The sequence below is a fragment of the Choloepus didactylus genome, chromosome 9 (assembly GCF_015220235.1).
Source record: "Choloepus didactylus isolate mChoDid1 chromosome 9, mChoDid1.pri, whole genome shotgun sequence".
Taxonomy (NCBI): Eukaryota; Metazoa; Chordata; class Mammalia; order Pilosa; family Megalonychidae; genus Choloepus; species Choloepus didactylus.
This window is the reverse complement of record NC_051315.1, coordinates 73,148,108-73,162,566: the sequence shown is the minus strand read 5'-3', so window position 1 is coordinate 73,162,566 and position 14,459 is coordinate 73,148,108. Positions and strand designations below refer to the sequence as shown.

General features: G+C 32.7%; 1 protein-coding gene and 1 pseudogene across 4 annotated transcripts in view; one reads left to right on the top strand and one right to left on the bottom strand.

Annotated features, from left to right (window-relative positions):
• Positions 1-14,459, top strand: part of NCKAP1 (NCK associated protein 1) — a 151,550-nt gene that overhangs the window by 30,430 nt on the left and 106,661 nt on the right. For 2 of the 4 annotated variants that reach the window (XM_037848917.1, XM_037848919.1), the window contains 6 exons: positions 4,879-4,971; positions 5,169-5,225; positions 5,931-6,073; positions 6,158-6,248; positions 10,445-10,582; positions 11,352-11,400. In XM_037848917.1, the coding sequence (XP_037704845.1) occupies positions 4,879-4,971; positions 5,169-5,225; positions 5,931-6,073; positions 6,158-6,248; positions 10,445-10,582; positions 11,352-11,400 (571 nt within the window). The remainder of the gene's footprint in view (positions 1-4,878; positions 4,972-5,168; positions 5,226-5,930; positions 6,074-6,157; positions 6,249-10,444; positions 10,583-11,351; positions 11,401-14,459) is intronic. The other 2 variants (XM_037848920.1, XM_037848918.1) reach the window with 1 other exon arrangement.
• LOC119543974 lies at positions 2,527-3,393 on the bottom strand (annotated as a pseudogene).

Here is a 14,459-nt window from a genome sequence, read left to right as displayed (position 1 = left end):
TTTGTATTGAAAATCTTCAGTTATCTCTGTTAGGCATTGGCTCCTTATGGTAATTTGCTAGTACTTTTCACTTTGAAAGAATGAACACGAGTAAATGCTGAATTTCAGTAATTTTTAACATACTTATTTTTGTGTGGAAAATGCTTCTTAATTGAACAAAGATTAATTACCAAGATTTTTCAGTGCAGAGATATGATCTTGTTTTGCATTCTGCATGGCTTATGTTTGTACTGTTTATTTTCAGTTTTTGTACATTTTACTTGAATGTTAAGAATAATGATCCATAGTTAGAAATATTTAATGAAAGTATTGTATAAATATTTTGGTGATGTAATTAACCATATGTATCATGCAAATATACTTTTTTAAAATTAAACTTTTTATTTTGAAATAATTTCAAACTTACAGGACAGTTGCAAAAATAATACAAAACCCATACAGAGAACTACTCATACCACCCCCACCCAGATACGCAGTTCCACCAATTTTAACATTTTGTCACATTTCCTGTATCATTGTATCTGTGTATCTATCTTATCAGTTTTCTAAATATTTTAGAGTAGATTGTATGCATCATACTCTTTGAGCACATAATACTTCCATGTACATTTCCTAGGAACAAGGATATTCACATATATAACCACCTTAGGGATACTTAATCAAGTTTAGGAATTTTAATATTAAAGCTTTCAGTCTATATTCCAATTTTTTCTTATGCCCCAATAATGTCCTTTTGGCCTTTTCTCCTCCATTATTAGATCCAGCCCAGGAGAATATTCTTTTAAAGTGTTACATAATATAATCAGTTTTTTTTTTTCAAGCAATATTTTTCTAATGTGCTGTTCTTTTGTTCTGTTGTGTAACATTAAACAATTGTGATCACTTCTCTGATAGATATTTATATTGGATACTTTATGTGCAGAGCTATATGAAAATCAAATGTTACTAGTGTATTGCAGTGTTAGAGATAGCTGTGATATAAGGTAAAAAGTGATAGCTGCTATTAGAAAGGCATAGAAAATTTACACTTAGGAGGGAGACGTTATTTGCTTTCAGAGAAGACATTCAATTAGGAATGTTTTTTTGGAAATGGGGTTAGCATTTCATAAGTGGCTTAGTAGTGGTAAGATTTGGACATATGTAAGTGGGGGAAAATCATCACCATAAAGTAAACAGTATAAGAAAATATAGAAAATAGTTAATAGTTTGCTTTGGCTACTGTATTTATTGTGTAAATGGATGGGTGTAGAGGAAATTTAGGTTGGAAGGGTAGTTTAGGGCCAGGTTGGTGCTGGTGGGGTGAGCCTTGAAAGTTTGACTAATTAATTTGAATTCAGAGAGCTAACAGTTGCTTAATAAATGTTTGTAGCCAATTAAGAGGCTGGTCATATCTGGTTTTGAGGGGAATAAAATTGAATGAGAAATTCAGACTATACTGAGATTTTGTTATTAAAAAGGGAGATGATAGGCACGTAGAATGGTGGAAAGAACACCTTATTAGGAGTAAGGAGATTGAATTTCCAGTCCTGGCCCTGTCATTAAGTAGTTATGTAACTTTGGAAAGGTCTTTTGTAAAACTCATGAGTATTCTTATTATGTGAAATGAGGGTTTGTGCTAAAAGATCATTAAGACCTATAACAGTATGGTGTCATTTATTGTTGAAACGAGTATACTGAAGTTGAGGGAGGGCAATGTTATTAATTACCCTAGGACAGCTGGCGTAAATTGGGACTATTATGAGCAAACAGGACATAGGTCAGCTTACCTAAAGCTGATTCCCTCCCCCACACCCCCTCTCCCTATATATGTGATAATTTTATTTGCTTTGGTTTTTATGAATGTGTTTGGTTGGTTGACCTTGTTTTCTTGAAGAATTTGAATAACAAGGAAAGCAGCAGTTCCAGTGGAGAATACTGGCCTAAATAGACCCTAGATCCTTTTTATTAAACTCAGTAGCAAACAAATTATACTCTTGCTTCTTGTCCTATTATTATGAGTCTATTCTCACACTGTTGTATTTCAGAACTCAAATTTAAAGTACTGAAATTCAGGAAGGAGGATGAAGACATTAGTTGTAAACTTAGGTTAATTTTGAACAAGGTAAATATAGTGTAATGTGAGGAAATAGGGTCATCTTTCAAATAAGTTGCTTTGTTGTAAGTGGTAATGATTAAAAACTTTTAATAAATAAACATGGAATTGTGGATTTTTTTACTTTATTAAAATAGTGTATTTCACATGTATATTTTTGTCTCCCCACCATTTCCATTTGTCTGACCACTGCTGCTTTATCATACCTATCATAACATTCCATACATACTTCACCCAAGCAAAGGGTGGAGTTCCATCTTTAAAAACAAAACAGGCAGTTTGGACAACACATTCTTGGCAAAGGAACTTGGTTAACATTTATCAGACAGGGTAGGGAAAGTATTCACTCTGCATTATAAAAGGACAGCCAGATACCAACTGTTACAGAAATGAAATAAGATTGAAAATTTTAACAAACTGTTTAAACTGTTTTCTTAAAGAGACTTCCTCCACTGCTGGAGATCTTGAATAGACTCCTGATCAGTCATCCAGAAGCAATTTTTCACATAATTGATGAATTTGTCTTCCACTTTGGGAAGAGAACCACTTTTTTTCTATACTTACTTGCATTTTTTCCTTTAATGTCTTCTACAGAAATAGGTCCTTTTGGTGTTTTAGGAGTTTTTCCTTGTTCTTGAAGGATTCTTGACCTTTTGATTTGGTGTTGATGGTTTTGAGTCTTTTCCATTCTGGTATGATTTTTGAGGATTTTTGGCTGGAGTATCTCGTAATGGTTGCTTCACTAGAGCTTTTTCTTCTGTTTCCTCATCAAAATAATTATCATTAACTTCATCATCATCATCATCATCTTCATCAGCAACAAGTTTTACTTTTTTCTGTGGAACCTTGCTACCACTTCCAGGGGCAGTTTGCTTTCCAGATATACTTAAGAGTTTTGCATCCTCCTCCTCTTCATTTTCTGACTCTGTATGTCCCTCCACAGCTACTGAGTGCTATCCACTAATATGCACAGGCCCTGAACCACACTTCAACCGTAAGACCACAGGCGGAGTTATTTCAAAGCCTCTAAGGGAAACTGTTGACTGTACAGACATTTTCAAAGTTGCTAGTGTTACACTAATTGGACTGCCTTCATAATTCTAATTCATTGCCTCTGTTTCAACAATGTGCAATTCATCCTTTGCACCAGACCCTAAACTGACTGTTCTTAAAGATAACTGGTGCTCATTTTCATCATTATCCACCTTAAAGTGATAATCTTTGTTGGCGTTTAGTTCACAAACAGAAGGATAGTTCTGGGGCCTCAGGGTGCTCATGTCCATGTCCATCAAATCTTCCATGGGGTGATGGCATGTGCTTAGGTGGGAGAGAAGGCGGGTGGAGATAAGATAACCACTGTTCCAAAGAACAGTGGCACAGGATGGAATCACACCAGGAACATGGAATTGTTTTGAAACAGATATATTGTACAAAATAGAGTCAACTCCTCTCATAGATAAAGCTAAATACAGTAACATATCACTACAAGTATACAGGTTAATTTGACTGGCTAATGAGATAATTCATTTATCCATATTTTCCAGACATAATTACCTCTTTAAGTGTTTTCGTGGACTGTAATGTTTATGTTTGCTGTTTTTAAAATTGGCCTTTTATAACTTTTTTTTGAATCTTCTGATGTTATGCTTACTGATGTTAATTTTCTGGCTTACCACGATGGTTTAAATACAATCATGTATCGAGGCACCTCTCTACTCTCCTCTGTAAGTATAAATAAAAACTAGGTGAGGGCCTCAAAATGGTGTGGGTGTTAATAGCAAGTTTGATACTTCTGATTCTTTCCCCATATTTTCTAGCTCTCCCTTGTGTTGTAGATAAGTGCTTCTCAGACATTTAATGCCTATTCACATTACCTGGGGATCACTTAAAAAGCGGATTCTGATTAAGTAGGTCTGGGATGGACCTGAGACTCTGCTTTTTTAATAAGCTCCTAGGTGTTGTGGAAGCTGCTATTCTGCAGCCTACGCTCAGAGTATGAAGATTCTAGGTGGTTTACTGGGATTCTGACAGTCTTGTGATACAGGGCATTAATATATTAATGTGGCTAGATTCTTTCAGCAATTATATTAATAATTGATTTAAAAAGAAAAATTAGGACTTTTCTAAATTTAATAATGCAGTTGATTTAAATAATTGTCTCTTGTATTCACATTTCCCTCTTCCATTTGTTTACCAGTGCCTTAATTACTAGTTTTTGCTTCTTTCTCATTTCATTTTGTTGTGGTTTTTGCTTTTGTTTAATGTATTATTGTGTTTTGTGGATCTGGTCAGGGAACCGTTACTGTATTTTATGTTTGTTTCTACATTTTATTTTGCATGCTTAACGTGGCTTTGCCTGGATGTTCTTTTTGGTAAGTTCCAAATTTATAAAGCATATTGGTTTTGGTAGTGTAAGTTATAATGTTTTTCACCATCTTTTCTGCTACTTATATTGATGTGATCATGCTCATGACTTATTTTTAATTTTTTAAAAAGAGTTCATTTGATAATGTTTTTTTCCTAACATTTTCCAATCTTCCTTAATAGTAGTGCAATCTGGTACTAATCTGCTCTCATTTGTTTTATAGCCTTCACACCGTCAGTTACTGATCACTATTAGCAGTTGCTGTCTTGAGTATTTTGGGTTTTTAAAAAAGCCTGTGTCATCTAGAAATATCGTTCTAAAAGCTTGTGCTTCTATATTGCAATAATAAAAGAAGATAGTTTATAATAAAGTTAAAGTTTTTGTCCTCTGTGAACAGTGCATATTAATTTTGTTTTTACAGCAACAGCTTGCACAACTACAGAAAGAAAAATCAGAGATTTTGAAAAATCTGGCATTATATTACTTCACGTTTGTAGATGTTATGGAATTTAAGGTATGTATTTTAATATATGAAATTTATCATTTCAGAGGTAGATTTAATATTCATTGTATAAATTGCTTTGCCATTTACAGATCATAAAATTGGAATCTTCCAGAAAAGAAATTTAAAATACATTTTATTTGCATGTGTTTTCTGAATTTAAAATTATTTATATAGGTTAAAGATTAAAAAAAAACTTTTATTTACAGGACCATGTTTGTGAATTGCTGAATACTATTGATGTTTGCCAAGTCTTCTTTGATATTGTAAGTATCGTTTTCAGAAAAATCTTCCAATTTTATTCCTTTCTGTTTCCAATAGAAAACTAAGGGGACTGAAATGTTCTTTAGAGAAAGTTTATATTACTATTACATAAAATTTTGCCATTATTAATCTGACTAGATTTATTGCTTTGCTAAAAAAATTTAAGTAAATGTGTTCTCTACTGACTTGTTTATTGGAATGTCACCAATTATAAATCTTGTTCATATAGGGGAATAGCTGTTAATTTCAGTATTTAATTTTATATGCCCAATTTAAAAAGTTTTAGTGGATAATATTTTTCTCTGTAAGTTATACTTGATAAAATTTTTTAGTAAGAAAATTTCAATTTTAGTAAGGCAATAAGACAATTGTAGGAAGTCAAAGTTTTTTAATAATACTCCTTTTTATTATTTAGTGGGCTTGGCACCAGTGTTTCTTGTTATTCTGTTTTGGTTATCCTTTCAAACTGATACCAGTTTGAACTAAGCAATCGTGTCTATAAAATTATGTTACAAACACAAAACTGTTACCCATAATTCCCAAATTTTAAATACGTTTTTAGTGAAAGGAATTAGATAGAATTTTAGAAATGGGAATAAAATATATATAACTTTAGAAAATTGTAAGCTTTTGATAGTTTCCGTAACGATTTATGTGTTTAAAAGTTTGTGAAATAGGAAGGAGTTAAACTTGATATTTTTTTCTAGACTGTAAACTTTGATTTAACAAAGAACTACTTAGATTTGATCATAACCTATACAACATTAATGATACTGCTGTCTCGAATTGAAGAAAGGAAGGCAATCATTGGATTATACAACTATGCTCATGAAATGACCCATGGAGCAAGGTAGACCTGCATTATAAAAATCTTTCTAAAACTCTAAATTTGATGGCTTTCAACTCAGTGAAATTTGATAACGTCTTTTTTAAGTGACCGAGAATACCCACGCCTTGGCCAGATGATTGTGGATTATGAAAACCCTTTAAAGAAGATGATGGAAGAATTTGTACCCCATAGCAAGGTAAATACTGGTTTTTACATATGGTTTAATAGGCAAATGAGATGGTTTAAGAAAAGATAGGGTGGTAAACAAAATTATAGTAGAATATGAATAGGAGATATGTGTGGTTTTATATAATTGTGAACCAGAAGACTAATTACCTAGATTCAGAATAGTGTAGAGAGATTGAGAAATACATTAATTCATTATTGTTTTTAGATTCACTATAATGTGTAGAGGTAATAAAATGTAATATTTGAGAATGTCTGCTTTCATACCTAACTGCCTGGATTCTAATCCCAACTCTACTGATTACTATGTAACATTTGTCATGTTGCTTAACTAACCTCACTATACCTTAGTTTTTTTATCTGTAAAAGTGGGATAATAACACCAACCTCTTATGGTGGTTATGAGAATTAAATGAGTTACCTCACGAAAAGTGTTTAGATTCATAGTAAGTATTTGATAAATTTTATCTATATTATTATAATATAATCTCTTAATGAGAAAAGAATGACAGGAGTTTTGTGGAAATAATTTAAAATGTATTTTTTGAGATAATATATATTAAAAAATAGTTCTTAATGAAATAATTGGGTTGTAAGGAGTCTTCCATTATGACTTTTTTACAGTAGGGCTTATTTACAGAACTATAGTTCCTATGTTCTTCAAGGAAATTTATAGGTGTCGTATACAATCTCATAGATATGGAAATGGATGGCTGGAGAAGTAACATGACAAGGTAAGCCATATAGCAGCAACAGTGGCAAAACCACAACTAAAGCCAAGGATCTTAGAATCTTGGTCTATTGTTCTTTTTGATTGATGAGAGGTGGACTTTTAAATAATACAGTATTTTGTATGAATCTCTGCTTTTTCTTGACATAAAGTTAACATCAGGAATTTTTCTTCAGTTTTCTTTCTCATAAAAATTCTAAAGATGCCTTTCCAGCTTAATTTATTTGCATATCTGTGTTATAACTACAACTTTATATAGATTTTATGTCTTGAATCATTATTTTGAAAGGGACTGTCGAATGGCATCAGTTTTGAAGTAAAAATCTGCAATGTAGATGGAAGTATTAGGGCTCCTTAAAATGCTTAGCCTATCATAGTCATCTCTTAATCTTTTTCTGATTTTGGTAGTGCTTTTTCCTCACCTAGGATTGTCTTCCCTACTACTCGCCTGTTTTCTCTCTGGATTCATTTCTAATCTTTCATTAATCATGTGTGAATTTGTTTTTATTTAGCAACTTGAAATGTGGTTCTTTCTTCCTCAAAGGCAGTGAAAATTTCCTTAAATCTGTTGATTCTCTTTTTAAGCTCCTCAGAGTCATTAGCAAAATATTCAGCCTATAGTAGACTATTAATAATTACTTTTGGAAAATTATTCGGTTGAATTACACCAGTTAGTTATTTCTTAATCTTAATTCTTCTGATGTTCCATGATAATTCAGAGTTTTGATAGAGAGATTATCATGAATTAAATTAGATATTCTTAGCTACATGAGAATTAGTTGGTAGAGCTTAATAGAAATACAGATTCTTGAATTCCATTCCCAGAGGTTCTGGTTGACTATATTTCAGGTGGAACCTGCTTTCTGTATTTTGAACGAATTTTCCTAGAAACTTAACTGTGACCAAATTAAACAATCACTTCTGTGCTGAAGTTTTAGGAAGCTGGAATGAATTGCACAGGACAGTTATGAAAGCATGCCAGAAACTGATGGGATGAAAAATTAAATACCTTGATGATAACGCTGTAATTAATTGATCAATTGGCAAGTAGAAGTTAAATAATTTATGAAGATAGTGTACAGTGAATTACTATTTTTTAATACATTTTTATTTTGAAATTTAACTTATATATAGAGCAGTGATAACCTTCAATGTATGATTTAACAAGTAGGGAGCAAACTTCAAAGAATGTTATGGGTTACAGTTCCACAATTTCATTCATTTCCTTATTGTGATATGTAGCATATATACAGAAAGGTGATAACTTCCAAAGTACTATTTAACAAGTGATTATATAGGTAATTTCAAAGAATGTTATGGGTTACATTTCCACAGCTTCAGTTATTTCCTTATTGTGAAATATAGGATATATTTAGAAAGGTGATAACTTTCAAAATACAATTTAACTAGTAACTACAGAGCAAATTTCAAAGATTATTATGGATTACAGGTTCACCATTTCAGTTATTTTCTTCTAGCTATTCTAATACCCTAGCATCTAAAGAATAATATATTTATATAATGATTCAGTATTTGTAATCCTTTGTTATAAATCCTATCTTGTCTGTTGCTACTCCTTCCCTCTCATTTAATCACTTTCTCGATCTTCCGGGGTGTCTGGGCAGTGACCACCCTAACTTGTTCATATTGAAAAGGGGTGTTGACATTATGGGGAAAGGGGCTGCATCGGGTTGATGTTCAAAGAGGCTGTGTTGCCTCTGGATTTTAGGACTTGACTGACATAGGAACACTCTGTGGATTTAAGCTTCTGACAAATATACTTAGTGAGTGAAAATTTTGTAGAGTCTCAGATAGGGACCTGGGTATTTTGGGACTACTGTTGGTTAGGTCTTGGCATATTGTGACCATTTGGGATATCTAGCTGGAGCTTGCATAAAGAATAGCCTCCAGGATAGCCTCTCAATTCTATTTGAAATCTCTTAGCCACTATTACCTTATTTTGTTAACTTTTCTTTCCCCTTTTTGGTCAAGAGGGCATTTCAATCCCTTGATTCCAGGACTGGGTTCATTCTTGGGAGTCATATCCCATGTCGCTTGGGAGATTCACTCCCCTGGGAGTTAGTTTGCTGGATTGAGCTTAGGGAAAGAAAGGCCACACCTGAGCAATAAAAGAGATTCTCTGGAGGTACCTCTTAGGCATAATTATAGGAAGGTTTAGCCTCCCTTTTACAGCTGTAGGTTTCACAAGAACAAGCTTCAAGGTTGAAGGCTTGACTTATTAAGTAGGGGGTTCCTAATTTCACATAGCCTATATTCTGTCCAAGATAAACAATCAGTATCTCACATTTTCTTCACTTTTAAACAATCGTCATAGCACAGAACATCCCAAAGCCCTTATCAGCCCCTAATTATTCATCCCTAGTATTATAGACTACACTTAATAGTAAGATATTCCTATTAAGTGTAGTCTATAATATGTATTGGGTAGTTTTTTCATATACCACTGTTGTTAACTCTTTGTACCAGTGTCATACCTTAGAAGTATATCATGTAAACACTTATTTATATTTGTAGAGTTAATCTGTGGGAGACATGCCTTTAAACAACCACTTTCGTTCATGTTTACCTTCAATGCGGCACTGATACTTGCAGTTCCATTAATGAAGTCATCACCCCAGTCTATTCCCAAACCTTTAAGTTCACCTTCATTATCATGTCTGTATATATTAGGTTATCATTCCCCCTTCACTTGCTTCTGTATATCTCTAGGCCCCCTATATTCAACATTATAAGCCACTTATGTTCAGGGAGTTCACAGTAGTAGTAATATATAATATCTCTCCTTTTGTGTCTGATTTATTTGACTTAGCGTTATGTCTTCAAGGTTCATCCATGTTGTCGTGTTTCAGGACTTTGTTCCTTATTGCTGCATAGTATTCCATTGTATGTATGTATCACATTTTGTTTATCCACTCTTCTATTGAAGGACACTTGGATTGTTTCCAACTCTTGGCAATTGTGAACAATGCCACTGTGAACATCGGTGTGCAAATGTCGGTGTACAGTGAATTATTTTTATAAGTCATTCTTTGGAGAAATATGAAACATATTGAGATCTATTAATACTTGACCCATACAATCCTAAAATCTTTTCTTTCAATAAGAACTATCAGAGTAGGAATTTTTATTGCACAAAAAGATGATACTAGGATTCCTATTCCTTTTGGAATAAAGGTCCCAAGATAGCCAAACCTTTTAAGAAAGTAACATGATTTCCTGAGCTGAGCTCTTGCCTGGGAATATAGAATCTTTGTGTCTCTCAAAATTAAAACAAGAAAACAAAAAACTAGAGAAGGGGGCCTGGGACCCAATTGAAATGTTAAATGGAGCATGGCTGTAATTAGGCTCTCTTGTTTTACGATGGTACCATTAGAAACTCATAGTAATTGTAGCTGGAATTTAAATGGAAAAGAAAAAAATTTGCTTCTCAACTTTCTTTTTCCTATTATAATTAGTCTCTTTCAGATGCACTAATTTCTCTTCAGATGGTATATCCTCGAAGGAATCTTTCAGCTGACCAGTGGAGAAATGCCCAATTATTGAGTCTCATCAGTGCACCCAGTACAATGCTTAATCCGGCACAGTCTGACACCGTATGGTTCTGTTTTTCCTTTTTTGAGTGAACATAGTAAAACTGATTTGTTTTAAAATGCCAGTTAAATAATGCTGCGTTTTTTTCTAATTAACATGTTTTATCAGTAGTTATTGTAAAATACGCAAGTATTTTAAGTCATACTGTTTAGTTTTTTATTTCTAAATTCTAAACAAAAATTGATGTTAGTGCAATTAAAAATTTTTTTAAGTTTGTTTTGTCCTTTTACTGTAGAAAATTTGAAAAATACAGAAAAGTATAAAGAAGATAAAAATTGCCCCAAATCTTACCAACTAGAGAAAGTCATTATTAATATTCTGTTACATGTATTTTTTTTCATTCTTTTCTCTGTGTGTACAAGCATAGATGCTATGCCTATGGAGAATATACATACATGGTCACTGATTTTGGTCAGACAGTAATCATCTATAAATCTTTTTTATTTTCACTAAAATTTTATCCTTTGGAATACTATTAATTGTGAAATAGACTTAAGAAGTTTGGAAGTTATTTACAATATTGCAGAATAATTGAGCAATAATATTTTTTTAGAGTATGCTCATGTGATGGGGGCACAGCTTTCATTGTCCTTTTATCAAGTGCAGGTTTAAATATAAGTGATAAAACTTGTATCCAATATTTCAAATTTGTGGTATTTGTTACAATAATTGAAAAATATGAATTTTCAGGAGGAAAAGAGGAGAGTGGCTCAATATGGAATATTTTCTAGAATGTCTTTTAACCATAAATTTTTATTTTCTCTTTTTAAGATGCCTTGTGAATATCTGTCTTTGGATGCAATGGAAAAATGGATTATCTGTAAGTAAAATTGGTTAGCTTTGTGATTACTCCTCAGGTTTTATATTTTAGAGAAACATAACAGGTAACATGTATTACCTCTGTGCCAAGCACTGTGCTGAACTGTCTGCATGCTTTACTCAGTCCTCATATTGACCCTTCAGGTAGATAGTCTATTTTATAGATGAAGAAACCAAAGCTAAGTCCCCACAGCTACTAAGTGACAAAGACAAGATAAGAACCTAAGCTTACTGTAAGGCTTGTGGTCTGTGTTTATGTTGTAATATCCCTCAATATAACCTTCAAAACTAAATTTAAAAAAAAGGATTATTCATATTGCCTTTATTCATTTAAGGATTTTGTTTTTCATTTGCTTCAATACATCTAATAAATGATTAATTTGTTTCACAATTTGTTAGATTGATGTGGAATAAAATAACTAGCTTCTTTTCTCAAGTAGATTGTAAACTATGAGGGAAATAAACACAGACACTCAGGTATAATACAAAATAAGACTTGCTATAATCGAGTAAAATTCCTCCTCTCACCCCCCAAGCACAATGCCAGACGGGTATTATTTTGAACAGTTTTTACTTTTTAGTTCTTAAGTTCTTGTTTCTTGATTTATTAACTTTAAATAATATTGACTTTTTGTTAATAGTGTTCCTCAAATTTGAAAGACCAGTTTTTCTAAATTGAAAAAATAATTGTTTTTTACTTTTACAAAAAGACATGCTATCTTCTCCTTCCCAGCTCCTTCCCTCCTCCACTAACCACTTATCTGCTTTCTCTCTCTGAAAATTTGCTCTTTGTAAAATTATCTCTTTTAAGTAATACACAGTCTTAGTCCTTGCTTATTTCACTGAACATGTTTTCAAGGTTCTTCCGTCTTGCGGCACATCTTGTGACTTCATTTTTTCTTATGACTGAATAATGTTCCATTGTGTGTATGTATCACATTTTGTTTATCTATTCATTTGTTGATGGACTATTGGGTTGTTCCCTGCTTTTGTCTATTTTGACTAAAGCTGCTATAAGAAGTGGTGTACAAGTATCTGTTGCAACCCTGTTTTCACTCTCTTTGTTATATACTTAGAAATGGAGTTGCCAGGTTAAATGGTAATTCTATATTTAACTTTTTGAAAAACTGCCGTATTGTTTTCCATAGTGGTAGCACCAGTTTTACATTACACAAAATTTCCAATTTCTCCACATCCTCTCCAACAGTTATTTTCCATTTTTTCAAAATAATAGCCATCCTTGTGGGTGTGAAGTAGTATTTCAATGTGGTTTGAGTTTGTATTTCCCTAATGGCTGATGTTTTTGAGCATCTTTTCATGTATTTATTGGCCATTCATAAATCTTCGGAGAAATGTCTGTTCAAGCCCTTTGTCTGTTTTTTAATTTGGTTGTCTTTTTGTTGTTGAGTTGTAGGAATTCTTTATATATTCTGGATATTAAACCCTAGATGGTATACATGGTTTGACACTATTTTCTCCCATTATTTAGGTTGTCTTTTCACTTTCTTGATAATTTCCTTCAATGCACAGTTTTTAACTTTGATAAAATCAAATTTATCTGTTGGTTCCTTTTGTTGCTTATGTTTTTGCTGTCATATCTAAGAATCCATTGCCAAATCCCAGGTCCTGAAGATTTGTCCCTATGTTGTCTTCTAAGAGTTTTATAGTTTTAATTCTTCTATTTAGGACCTTGATCCATTTTGAGTTGATTTTTTATGTGGTGTGTGATAGGGTCTACCTTCGTTCTTCTCCATGTGGATATCCAGTTTTCCAAACACCATTTGTTAAAGAGAATATTCTTTTTCCACTGCTTATGGTTAATACCCTTGTCAAAAATCAATTGGCCATAGGTGTGTGGGTCTATTTCTGTACTTTCATTCTGTTCCATTTATCTATTTGTCTGTCTTTGTGTCAGTACCACAGTGTTTTGATTACTGTGGCTTTGTAATACAATTTGAAATCAGGAAGTTTGAGTCCTCCAACCCTGTACTTTTTAAAGATTGCTTTGCAATCTTTAAGAATTGCCTCTTGCAATTCCTTTTAATTTAAGAATCATTTTTCAATTTCTGCTACAAAAGCTGCTGGAAGTTTAATGGAGAGTGCATTGAATTTGTAAATTGCTTTGGGTAGTATTGACATATTAACAATGTTAACTTTCAAACCATGAACATGGGATGTCTTGCCATTTATATAGGAACCTTTTTCTAGTTTTCAGTGTGCACATCTTTTGTATTCTTAAATTTATTCCTAGATATTTTATTCTTTTAAAATATCATTTGTAAATGGTACCATTTTCTTAATTTCCTTCTCAGATTGCCACTTTGCTAAATTCACTTATTAGTTCTAATGGTTTTCTTGTGCATTCCTTTGGGTTTTCTTTATAGAAGATCATATTGTCTGCAAATAGATAGTTTTACTTCTTTCTTTCCAGTTTGGGTACCTTTTATTTCTTTTTCTTCCCTAATTACTTGGGCAGGAACTTCTGGTACAGTATTGAATAGCAGTTGAAAGCAGGCATCCTTGTCTTATTTCCGATCTTAGGGGGAAAGCTTTCACTCTTTCACAATTGAGAATGGTGTTAGCTATGGGTTTTTCATAAATGGCCTTTATCATGTTGAGGAAGTTCCCTTCTAGTCCTTCTTTTCAGAGTGTTTTTATCAAGAAAGGATTTTAGATTTTGTCAAATGCCTTTTCTGCAGCGATTGAGATAATCACATGGGTTTTTTCCTCCCTTCAGTCTATTTATGTAGTGTATTACATTGATTGATTTTGTATATTGAGCCACCCTTGTATTTCTGAGATGAGTCCCATTTGCCTGTGGTGTATAAATTTTTTTAATATGCCACTGGATTTCGTTTGCTAATATTTTGTTAAGGATATTTCCATCTATAGTCAGGGAAATTGGTCTGTGATTTTCTTGTGATGTCTTTACCAGGCTTTGGTATCAGAGTAATGCTGGCTTCAGAATGAATTAGGAAGTATTCTCTCCTCTTAAATTCTTTAGAAGTGTGTTTTAGAAATACTGATATTAATTCTTCTTTAAATATTTGATAGAATTCA